General features: G+C 46.9%; 1 protein-coding gene across 1 annotated transcript in view; it reads left to right on the forward strand.

The window, feature by feature from the left end:
- Bcl2l14 (BCL2 like 14) overlaps window positions 1-8167 on the forward strand; it is a 28477-nt gene extending 20310 nt beyond the window's left edge. The window contains exons 4-6 of the mRNA XM_052175099.1: window positions 18-88; window positions 2067-2333; window positions 7745-8167. Of these exons, the coding sequence (XP_052031059.1) occupies window positions 18-88; window positions 2067-2333; window positions 7745-7783 (377 nt within the window). The 3' untranslated portion in view covers window positions 7784-8167. The remainder of the gene's footprint in view (window positions 1-17; window positions 89-2066; window positions 2334-7744) is intronic.
- The last annotated feature ends 4861 nt before the right edge of the window (window positions 8168-13028 follow it).

The following is a 13028-nucleotide window of genomic DNA, read 5'->3' on the forward strand; positions in this document are numbered from 1 at the left end:
TTTATCATTCCCAACAGATGGAGAAGACCAAATAATAAGCAAGATTGTTGAGCTGCTGAAATACTCGGGGGATCAGTTGGGAAGAGAGGTACGGAGCTCTTTGAGCTGATATGATTCCTGTCTGCGCCTACGCACTAGGGCAGGACAATGAAATTGGGAGCCAGGCTCCAACCCTCGTCCTCTCCAGAGTCCTGGCTTCTACTTAGTCCTAAGTTTTATTTCCCTTGGAGCCCACGTCTTCGTGCTGGCAGCCTCTCAAAAATGAATCACTTTGGAAAACATAAGTAAATCTTCTGGAGCCTCCTTGGAATTTCTGGAAACTAGAAATGCAACTGTGTTATTGTAAGAAAAGACATCGGGAAAATGAAAATCTGCTGCAAGAGTTTATGAGCCTCTTTCCCTGCATAACGAAATCTCAGGGGATTCTGGATGTTTGCAATCGCCCAGCAGCCTGGACGTGTGTCTCATGGCTGCTCAAAGGCTGTGATCTTCTCAGAAGTCCTCTCATACAGTTGCTGGACTGTGCTGCTTAAAGTTTCTCTTAGCAGTTCACCTAGGGAAGCAGTCTAATGCAACTTAGGCAACCCACTGAAGTGGAGAAGTGGGGACCCACCCTTTTCATTAGTGGGACAGCTGTCTTCAGGTGATTCTGAAGAACAAACTCATACAGAATGGTCAGAAGACATCTTCTGTGTCTTGTGCCCATAGAGAATTGCCCATCTCTTGGGTCTGTCCATGAGGACCTAGCTTATTGATTTTTCTTTTGTGGTCAAGACCTGTTGGGTCCAGAGACAATGTGTGTGGGCCTCTGCAGCCAGGAAAAGCAGAATTCAATAGCAGCAGACTCAGCCTGATCACAGCTATTCTCCCAACAGCCTTGACAGACTTGTGCCCAGAACATGAAAAAAGGAGGGGGGGAGACAAAGGGCCTGGGGAAGGTGTGAAGTGAACACTGAGGGTACTGGGCTAACTAGAAGAGAGCAGAGTATGAGCTTTGGTATCACTGGCAGGGGGAGGGTGGGCCTTAGAGGAAACAGGAGCCTCATAGCGTCATGGATATAGAACTCAAACAGAAGTTCACAGCCCCTTAGCGTAAGACTCAACTCTCTGATACTCGTGGCCGGCCATCGGGTCAAGGTTTACCTTGTGATGGAATGGCTCTATCTGTAGAATTGCCATGAAATATCAACAACCAGTTAAAAAAAAGCTGATGGGGTGCTAGGCATGGTAGCACATATCTATAATCCCACACTTGGGGCTTCAAGCTAGTCTGAGCTACAGAGTAAGAGCCTGTCTCAAAAAGAACAACAAAACAAGAGAAGCGCAGCCACCCAAAGGAAGAAGTTGGGGGTGAAATCAATTGGATAGAATAAGGGGAAAGGAATCTGGATTTTTTTTGTACATTTATTTCATGTGGGGTGAGGTGGGATGTATATGGAGATCAGAGGGCCTGCAGGAGTCTACATCTACCATGAATCTTGGGGGGTCTTACTTGGCCTTGGCAGCAAGTACGCACTGAGTCATCTCACCAGCCCCCCCCCTTAATTTTACTGAACAAATGCACATGGGGAGTCTTCCCTGGCTACATTGTGCCCCCAGATCTCCTCTTCCTTGTCTAACACTGTGCTTTCATTATGCTAGTTCAGAGATGAAGTCAATAGACATGACAAATGAGATTGCACCAAGAGGACACAGCAAAGTGTACACACTAAGACGTTGCTAAGGCTCAGGCCTCATCCATCACCCTGCCTCTTGCAAAGCACACAGCACTATTTTGCCATTCGCACTAGACTGTGGGCCCCATGGGTAAGAAATTGAGTCTCAATCAACCATGACGCTTGCCCATCTTTGGTGCTTGGAAAATACCTGAGTATTGAGTCAAATTTTCAGTTTTGTCCTTATTTGTTCCAATGAAAGGAATGAACAGAGCAGGTTGATGGCTCCCCTCGGCTCTGTGGGTGTGGTACCAGGTTGACACAGCAGTCCAAGGTCTCTCTCTACTGGTGCTCTGGGGAATGAGAATGGCTAGCTCCATCCCTCCTGATTGCTTCTCCTCTTGTACACAGATAAAGAAAGACAAGGCTTTGATGAGCAGCTTACAGGACGGGCTGTCCTACTCAGTGTTCAGGACCATCACTGACCTATTCCTGAGGGACGTGGACACCAGAGGCGAATCAGAGGTCAAAGCTCAGGGCTTCAAGGCTGCCCTTGCAATAGATGCCATCGCCAAGCTCACAGCCATCGACAACCACCCAATGAATAGGATGCTGGGCTTTGGGACCAAGTACCTAAGAGAGTACTTCTCCCCCTGGGTCCAGCAGAATGGTGGATGGGTAAGTTCAACCCACAAAGAAAATGAGTCCTTTCAGCAAGGCACTGTGGCACATGTGTGTGCTTGGTAAGCCCAGGCAGGAGGAGTGTGAGTTTGGGAGCAGCCTGGACTACATAGTGAGACCTGCGCGCGCATGTGCACGCGCGCGCGCGCGCGCACACACACACACACACACACACACACACACACACACACAGAGCTTCTCTATTAAGGGATGGATGATAGATTTTATAAGATGGGGGACCACATCTGTGAAGAGGTTCTCAAGTGGCAAGAGACAAGTCCCATCCATTGGAGCATATTTTTAGCAATGATCTTCTTTGACCACAAATATTGACTGAGCTCCCAGAGTGTATGCCAGGGGAGGAGGCAAAGGGTTAGAGGAGGCAGGTTAGAGGAGCCGGTGAGACATGTTCCAATGGATGTCATTTCTGTTTTCACTGATTCTGCAGCTGCAGAATTCTGATGAGAGCAGGCCACACTTGGTCACACTCTGGGATGCTACAGGATGTAGGTTGGTCCTCCCACAGAGGTTCAGGCTTACAGTATTCTGGCATTGCTGCTTAGACTTCAACAGGGACATAAGGACACAAATCGGAGAATGAACAGCTGGACTCGCATCTGTTTTTGATGAGCTGAGAGCAATCCTAACAGCTTGCTTCCCGCTGTGCCTCAACCTCAGCCCTTCCTCCATCACTGATCTGTTCCCTGAGATCCCCCGCAAACTGCCATATTCAACACTGACAAGGATTGACTCTCTCCAGAGCTTTCATTCCCAAGTGGTCAGGGCTAGTCTTAGGAGGAAGGGCCCTCACTCATTATCCTTGGGCTTCTTTTACACTGTGTTCCAAGGGCCAGCAGAATGCTTGAGTCCACTTGAGGTACAGCCAGAATGTCCCTGGGTCCTCCTTGTAGGCTGGGTACATCTCCCCCTGAGCTGAAAAGCCTGCCAATCTCCTCAGTGGCACCCCACTTAGCCCTTGCTGCTTCCCACTTTCACAACAGGTTTTAGAACTGGGCAGTGTGCTAACCACACCCTACTTCAAGCTGCCTGGCTGATTCTGAAAGGATTAGATCCCTCTAAGTATTTCAGTTCCCCCTTCTTCTTCTCAAGAGACCCTTAGCTGACTGCCTTCCTTTCCCGACCACTGTGACGGGGTGGGGGGGGGGGAGAAGAGGAATGACCAGGGATGCAGCTCAGTGGGGCGGTGTGTTTCCCATGTATAAGGCCCTGGGTTTGATCCCCAGTATGGAGCAGGGAGGGGAGAGGAGCGAAAATAGAGGAGGAGAAGAAAACAAGGATAGGAATTGGAGAGGGAAACAGACTGGAGGAGAGAGAGAAGGGAAGGAGGAAGGAAGGGGGAGGGAGAGAAGAAAACAAAATGAACTCAAATCAAACAGACTGATAGTATTAAGTTGTGGAGGCGGGCACGCAGAATGGAGCACTATTTTTACAAGTCACATATTGAAATAAATGATTTACATCCAGAAGATGTAATGAACTCTTACAATTCCGTGATTTAAAAAAAGGCAAGTAATTTAATTTTTTTAGTGGTCAATAGATTTGTGCACTGTTTCTCCCGGGAGGCTATAGAAATAGTCAATAAGTCAAAGAGAAGACACTCGCATGCTCATTTCAATCATGGGGAGATGTGAGCCAAAAGGCGGAAGACCTCTGCCCTCTGGGATGCTCGTGGCCAGGATTATCTGTGAGGCTGTGGGAACTGGAATCCCCCTGATTCGTTGCTGGTTGGATTGCAGACCAGCAGCCCCTTGGGGAAACAATCTGGCAGTTAGCAAATTGTTAAGTAGAGTCACCAGGAGGTGGGTGTGTAGACCAGTGGTAGAATACATATTTAGCAGATGAGTTTGATCCCCAGCACCACAAAAAAGTAAACTAAAGCGACTATCTGCACACCCCAGAAACAGGGAACATGTTTTCACCCAAGACATGTACATAAATGTTCATGGCAGTATTGGTTATTTGCGATAGCCACGAAGCAGAAACAACTCCAATGCCTATCAGTTACTAACGGCAGTTAGCGAAAGGGAGCACGCACTACACGGTGGAATAGGTCACGCACTACACGGTGGAATAGGTCCGAGCAGCAATGGGAAATAAAGCCCTGTGAACCCTGGGAAACGTTATGCTGGGCTGATGTCTCTGGGGTTAAGGGCATCCGCTGCCATTTCAGAGGCTCCAAGTCTGATTCCCACCGTCCGTGTTGGGCAGCTCATGACTCCCCATAACGCCACAGGGTTCCAGGGCTGCCTTCTGGCCTCGGTGGGCCCCACCCATACTTATGTGCCCACGCTCGCAGACACACATGCATATAAGTGATTGAAAAATAAAAGCAAAACTGAAAAAAAAAACATTATGTTAAGAAGCCAGACAAGAATGCCCCTTGTCTATTCTTATAAAATGTCCAAAATAAGCACGTTCACGGGAACAGAAAGTGGACGGTGTGGCACTGGGGCTGGCCACTAATAGGCACAGGGTTTCTTTTGGGAGTGGTGAGGGGGTTCTCGGGTTCTCCGGTCAGGGGTTGTACAGTTCTGCAGAATAAGAGCCATAAAGCTATAGCAGGGAGAATGTTATGGTATAATTAAATTTTTCATAAATAATTTTTTAAAATGGCTCCAATTCCATTAATCAGACAAAAGAAGAAGAAATGAAGGCAAATATTTTTAACTATTTAACTTGGCTGCTAGCTAGAGAAAAGAGAAGAGTCAGTCAGAGGAAGCAGAGGAGTTCTTTGGAGGAATTTGGAGGGGGCTTTTCAGAGACTAGAAATTCATGCAGCTGCTGAAGGGTGTGTATATATGTGTGTGTGTGTGTGCATGTGCCTGTGTGTGTGTCTGTGTGTGTATATGTTTCTGTGTATATTTCTGTGACTATACATGTATATGTATGTGTCTCTGTGTGTATATGAATGTACACATATGTGCATGTATGAGTGTTTCTGTGTTTATGTGTGTATAGTGTGTGCATGTGTGTGTCTATGTGTCTCTATTTATGTTTGTGTGTATATCTGTGTGTGTGTCTGTGACTATGTGTATATGTGTATGTACATGTGTGTGCGTGTATGTGTGAATATGTGTGTGTGCATGTATATATGTGTATATATGTGTATGTGTGTCTGTAATTTTGTGTGTATGTGTATGTATGTCTGTGTGTATGTATATTTGTGTGTCTGTATGTGTTTGTATTTGTGTGTATGTGTCTATGTATATAAGTGTGTGTATATATATGTGTTTCTGTGCTTGTATGTCTGTGATTTTGTGTGTGTGTCTGTATATGTGTATTTCTGTGTGTGTGTGTCTGTGTGTGTATACACTTATGTCTTCCTAGGGGTTGAATCCAGGGCCTCACATGCACATGTTGATCTGTGCTCCACTGCTAAGGTTTAACCCCCAATACCTATTTGTCTTTTTTCCATTCTTTTTATTTATATATTTTTTGCTTTTGTTTTTTGACCCAGAATCTCACATAGCTTAGGCTGTCCTTGACTTCCTGGACCTCCTCCCTCTATTTCCTAAACGCTAGGATTTTAGGCACTTCCGTCTTTATTTCTGCCTGTTCTGGAGCTCAAACCGGAGACTGCGAGGCCAGCAGTCTCCCCACATGCAACATCCTATGCTCTGAGCTTTCCATGCAGATTTGCTTATCCGGGTTGTGATGAGCCTTAATCTACACCCCACCCCACCCCCGCACCCCACCCCTACCCCCCCCACCCCACCCAGATGTGTAGCCCTGGCTGTCCTGGAACTCACTCTGTTAACCAGACTGGCCTCGAACTCAGAAATCTGCCTGCCTCTGCCTCCCAAGTGCTGGGATTACAGGCGTGCACCACCACCGCCCAGCTGATAAGCCTTAATCTTAACTCTTGGCCTTGGGTGGGTTCAGTCTGGAGAATGTCAATTAGAAGAGAGAGGAAGAAGAGATGTTGAGAACTGACTTTACCAAAGTGTCAGGAAAGCATTGGAAAACTAAGTTCTCGGGAGACTGAGATAGGATGATAGCTGTAAAACCGAGGCTAGCCTACGCTACAGAGCGAGACCTTGTCTCAAAAATGAAAGAAGGAAAGGAGAGATGGGGTGGTGTGTGTGTGTGTGTGTGTGTGTGTGAGAGAGAGAGAGAGAGAGAGAGAGAGAGAGAGAGAGAGAGAGGTGGTAGGGGAGAGGGGAGGAGGAAGGAAGCTCTGGACTCTTGTCTCCATATTGCAAGTTTTCTGGGCTCAATTACCCTTCCCCACTCAACTTCAGTTTGCCTAGGACAATACAATGAATATATGTCTTAGTCAGGGTTTGTATTCCTGCACAAAACATCGTGACCACGATGCAAGTTGGAGAGGAAAGGGTTTATTCAGCTTACACTTCCACATTGCTGTTCATCACCAAAGGAAGTCAGGTCAGGAACTCACACAAGGCAGGAAGCAGGAGCTGATGCAGAGGCCATGGAGGGATGTTCCTTACTGGCTTGCTCCCCCTGGCTTTCTCAGCTTGCTTTCTGATAGAACCCAGGACTTGTAGAACCCACAATGGGCCGGGCCCTCCCACCCTTGATCGCTGATTGACAAAATGCCTTACAGCTGGATCTCATGGAGGCATTTCCTCAAGGGAGGCTCCTTTCGCTGTGATAACTCCAGCTTGTGTCAAGTTGACACACAAAACCTGCCAGTACAATGTACCTCCTGTCCTCACCGCTTCTGTTACTTTACGCACACCAAGGATGTTGAGCCCGTCCAGTGTTTGGACAGTAGGGGCTTGATCAGTCACAGAAGGAGCGGCAACTCCATCTCCGAGGTCTGCCCCATGAGTTGCCTTTCTGGGCGCTGAGCAGGAAGTGACCTAAGAGGGGAAGGATTATTTTGTCTCACGGTTTGAAGGGGAGACAGAGCCATGGAGGGGAAGCGGCCCCATGGTGGAGTGGGTGTGGAGCTGAGACATCTTGGCTAAACAGGAAGCACAGAGCAAACAGCCGGGCTCTAAACCCGCAAGGTCCACTCTCTGATCCACTTCCTCCAGCAAAGCTCCGCCTCTTAAAGGTTCCGCCCCACCTGACAAAACAGCCTAAGTGTCCATGCCCGATGCTTCTTTGTTGCTGAGTGAGGTTGTATGTTCACATGGCCATTCCTGTGGCCTTCGCCTTCCATAAAACAAGTTTCCAGCCTCTGTCACAATCAGTGCCTCTTTGATTGCTTTGGGGAATCTTAAAAGGGATCTCAGAGCCAACATCTGCCTGTTAACTGGATGTGTACCAGAGGGCCTCAGCCCTGCTGTCTCTGCAGGCACCCCAAGGATGCCAAGCCACCTTCCCACACCCTCCCCAGCCACAGCCCGTGTGTTTTCACCTCAGCAGAGAGTCAAACTTGCAATTTTAAGGGTTTTTCTTTCCCTTCCTTCCTCTAGGAAAAAATACTTGGGATATCACATGAAGAAGTAGACTGAACTAGCCAAAGACCCGTCATCTGGAATGTTCCTTGTGCGACAGCAGCCCTGTGACCGCTGCTCTCATCATAGACCGTAGGAGAAAATTAAAACATACACAGCAGACGGAGCCCAAAATGTCTAGAGAACCATCCTTCCTTTGACTCGAGAGGCACCGGGTGAGGCCTTGCTCTCTCCAGCTCATAGGACCAGGTAGCATGGACATCGCTGAGGGTACTGAGTCCTCCGCCGAGTGTGTGAGGGCGTCCATAAAGATAAGTGATCGTTGTACCTTTAAATGTTCAGCACGGAAACCATCCTGTTAGCTACACTAGAGGAAGCGTTGGGCGTGTGTCTGTGGGTCTCATGGAAGTGAAACAATAAACTGTGTGTCCTTACTTTTTATTCTCTAGTACTATTTGTTCCTTACACTGCATCTGGGATACCCTGATAAATGTATCGTGCCGAGCTTAACCTTCAGGAAGACAGACGGCCCTGTGAATAGGAAACCTGAGTGTGCTGTTATGTCTAGCTGGGTTAAGTCCTGCTGTCCCCGTTCTCTCAAAACATATTGTGGTTCCTTGACAAACTCCATTTGGTTCAAAAAACATCTTGCCAGGTTTCTTTGTGTGACATTACCTGCAACGCACCACGTCAGCGGAATGGAGAGCGAGGGCATGTAGGTACCACAGGAACATACAGAGGTCAAGGGTCAACCTCAGTCTTCACCATGATGAGTTCAAGACTTTGTCTCGACCTTCCCCATCCAAAAAATGTTTTCTATTAAAATAATAAATAATCATAGTAGGGCTTCCATGAAGACCAAATGTGCTAACCCTACATAAAGTGCTCAGTCAGACTAGTTCTTGGGACCTAATTAGTGTTGACTGATCGCCCGTTTCCTACTGTGAGCTGCCCACTGCTCAGGGCAAAGGGCCCTACTCTCTTGAAGCAGTTACTGGTTGCTCTTTTACTATTGATAGTATGACTGGAAAAAAAAAAGACAAAAAAAAATCTAAAAAACATTCAGGCAAAGATGGTAATGCACATCTGAGTTTCCGACACTCAAGAGAGGCTGAGGCAGGAGGATAGCAAGTTCCAAGCTAATCTGGTCTACAGAGTAAGATCCTGTCTCCAAAAAAAAAAAAAAAAAAAAAAAATCAGGCTTTTAAACATTTGCATTGCTGGCACCTAGACTGTAGCCTAAACAGATGGATCTACAAGGAAGGAGCCCGTCTGTTATCAAAGGCATCATGGACCTGCACAGTACAGGGAATGAGTTCCTCCTTTGTTTTGTCCTCTGGCTCTCTAAGATGGAAACACTGAAGACCTCTCCCTGTTCTCTGTCTTTTGTCCAGCCATTCCAAAGGATTCAGTTTCCCAAATGTGTCACGCATCTCTGCACCTTGGGTCCTGATACAACATCCTTTCTACTTGGAATGTGCCTGCCTGCCAACCTCCTCCCCCCAAAATTCTCCTATCCAAATTTACTCCTTCATTACTCCATCCCCCTCCCCCACCCCCTGGCCCCCCACCGCCCCCCGTGCGTCATTTACTGACTTGCTGTTGGCTGCCACGGGGCTGTATTTGGATGTCTTTTCTTGAGAGTGACCCAATGCATTCCCTCTGCAGAGGTTGGATTTAGTGCGCTGCACCCTGTGAACTGGCGCACGCAGCCTTCCTCGGCGGCTCGGGAGCTGCTATTGTACAGATGCAGTTTGACTTTATACATCTGACACCAGGCATCTCCTTGGCACGTGGTTGCAAGCCAGACCCCAGCCTCTCTGCCACAGCTTGTAAATCAGGACGACTGGAGTGTGGCCCAAGATATGCAGAGTCATAACAAACTCTGCAAGTGATTCCAGAATCATACGCAGCCTCTAGTCGGGATGGTGCAACAGTAACCAGATCTGATCTGCTTGAGGCTTCGGTTTAATTGCAGACAAAATAAACAAAACAAGGATGGTAGTGGAGACTTGGATGCTACGTGAGTCTGTGATTGCTTTAGAATGTGGCATGGAACGCATTCTCCGGCGTTACGCCAACAGGGGAACCACCCAGAGTCTGCGCAGGCAGGAGTCCAGGACAGCTGAGGGGACATCAGTGTACAGGGAATGTGGGGAGGAGAAGAGCACCCCAAGCTGCAGAGAGAGAGCCCTGAGCCTTCGGATGAGCACAGAGCAACACATACATATGGAAAGACCACCCAAGGCTTTAGGCCTGCCCCCGGAACTACTGAAAAGAGCATTCTCCAGAGCTCACGGGCCAAGAGGAATGCCAGTTTGAAGAATAGGTGGAGCACTCAGAATTTCTCCTCACGGAAATGCTTGCTGCACAATGCCCCACTGCGCACGCAGTAGACAGATGTGGAAGCACACACCGGTAATGTCAGAGATAGAGACATAGATTCATGAAGGCAGGGTGTGCAGTCTAGCTGAGTAAGTAAACTCTGAGGGCAGAGAGAACCTACCTTGCAAAATATGGTGGAAAATTACTGACGGAGGAAGACAGTTGTTCAATATCTGGCCTTTACACACACATGTACATACACACAAATGTATACATGCACAGATTTCAAAGGCCAAAAAGAACATGTTTTCATATGTTAATAAAATGTTAATGCTTGGGCCAGGAAGATGACTTACTAAGTAAAAGTGTCTGGCATACAAGCAGAAGGACCAGGGTTCAAATCTCTAGAACCTACCTAAAATTCTGATGCATAGAATGAGCATAGTATTCCCAGTATTCCAATAGGGAGATAAAAGACAGGGCAATCTCCAGCCCCCTTCAGGCCAGCAAGCCTGGTATATGCAAAGGAAAAACAACTGAGAGACCATGTGACAAAACAAGGTAGAATATGAAGTCTGGCACCTAAGGTCGTATCTGACCTCCACATACACACTACCGCTCACACGCATCTGAAATCACATAAGAAAATGCATATGCGTGCACACACACACAAACACATTGTACAACCATGAACGAAAATCTTTTCAACACATCAAGGCAAGGCACACCTTAAATCTCAGCACTTGGGAGGCAAAGGCAGGTGAACCTCTGAGTTCCAGTACAGTCATGGCTACACAGACAGACCCTGTCTCAAAAAACAAAACAAAAGGTATAAGCTGGGTATAACAGCAGACAGGAGGCTGAGGCTGGAGGATCCCACATTCAAGGGCACAATGATGTTATATATATATAATACATACATATATTATATATGTAATTATTAATCCCCTGAACCCAATTAGCGATACCCATATGCATATAGGTATATGGCAATCCAGTGGCGTTTCCTCACTTAGCAGCCATCAACGATCAGTAGCTTTTCCAACAGGGGTAGCGTTGGAAACAGTAGAATAATTATTCAAGAAACTAAAATCAGAATTAATATACAGTATAGCAATTACATATCCTGCAGAATTGAAAGCAAAGACTTGAACAGATCACTTTATATTTTTATTGGGTGTGGCATGTGTGTACAAGGGAGTGTCCCAGCATGCATGTGGAGACCAGAGACCATATTTCAGGACTCAGTTCTCTGCTCTCCAAGGGATCCAGGTTTTGAAGCCAGGTGGCCAGGCTCAGGCAGTAGGCACTTTTACTGGCTCAACCATCTTGCTAGTCTGAACAGAGTTCATTTTTGCAAGTGTATATGTGGTGTATATGGGGGGTGGGCACATGCATGCAGGTGTGTAGAGGCCGGAGGCTGACATGGAGAGTCTTCTGTCTTTTCACTGAGACAGGGTCTAACAGTTAAACCTATAGCTCACCAATAAATACAGTTTATCTGACTAGCAAGCCTGGTGTGAAAATCCCCCAAACTGCCTTCCGAGCACTGGAATGACAGGTGAGCATTATTATCCAGCATTTATTTTGTGGGTTCTAAGGATCCACACTCTGGTCCTCGGGCTTGAGTGGGGCTGAACTCTGCATGACTTCAGGGATCGGCCTAACCAGGGCAATGAGGGAATGAAGAAAGGACAGACAACAGAGAGAAAAGCTAGGGTTGGGTACACTTAGATCAACATAATGGAGGCCACCAAATGCAGCCCTGAATCCTCAGCATGTTTATTTTACACATCCGAACCAAGGAGGTGGGTTTGTAGCTTACAGCTGAACGAGGAGGCAAGATTAGCTAATTTCAGTTCTATTAGCTAATAGCGTTCTCTATCGGGAAATAGTCCCAGGCTGCAGGCATCCTGGGGGAGGAAGCTGTGGTTGATAGTTTCTATGTAGTCTGTCAACATTCACAGTGGGACCAGAGGAAAGTGTTGCCATCTCTTTAACAGAGCCCTGGAAGGCTTTGTCACCCATGACTTTGGGGACTGAGGCATCGGAGTCCTTGACATGGTTGTGTTCACGTCAACAATATTCAGTCAAGACTTCCACTCTCAACAGCATGGCCAAGTGCTTTGCCACAGTCGTGTCTCCAGTCCTTGAACAGAAGATTCACAGCAGCATCACTCCACGCCAGCTAAAATGCTCAAAGGATCCAATGGCCCTTCAAGAAATGTCTGGATAAACAGAACTTTGATACATTTAAAATATTATTTGGCTTTTAAAAATGAAGAAAATTCTAACATCCTACAACACAGATAAGCCTTGAAGGCATTACACCAAGTGACATGGGTGAGTGGCAGAGAGGCAACTATCCTATCATTCACTCAAGGGCTACTTAAAGTAGATCCTATCAGACAAGGAAGCTGGGTGGAGGTGTCCAGGCACAGCAGGAAGAAGGTAGTGGGGGATTATTTTGATGAGCAGGTTATTTTTTATTATTATTTTATTGTATTGCCATTTTTTGTCATTTGTTTATTTTGGTGACAGGGTCTGTCACTACACGGTCCAGGCTGACCTTGAACTATCCCCCAATTCTGTGTCTCTTACTCCTGAGTACTGGCCTTATAGGAAAGCCTACCACGTCAGCTCAGTTTTGTACGATGAATAAAGTTATGGAAATGAATGGGAACATTATGAACGGTTAATACCACCGAAATAAACATTTAGGATTGGTTATAAGGCATGATGTCACTGCGACAGGGTATCTCACAGCTCAGGCTAACCTCCAACTGCTACATAGCAGGGGATGACCTGGAATTCCTGATATTCTTGCTTCTACCTCCCAAGGGCAGCTATTTGGCTGATAGTAATTTTTGCTGAGTCTAATCTCAACTTTAAAGGTCAGGAGGGGTGGAGAGGACAAAGGGTAAGAAGGAAAGAGGAAGCGTTCCTTCTCAGGTTCTCACTTGCTTCTGGTAGACTA

The sequence above is a fragment of the Apodemus sylvaticus genome, chromosome 2 (genome assembly GCF_947179515.1).
Source record: "Apodemus sylvaticus chromosome 2, mApoSyl1.1, whole genome shotgun sequence".
In the NCBI taxonomy this organism is placed as follows: Eukaryota; Metazoa; Chordata; class Mammalia; order Rodentia; family Muridae; genus Apodemus; species Apodemus sylvaticus.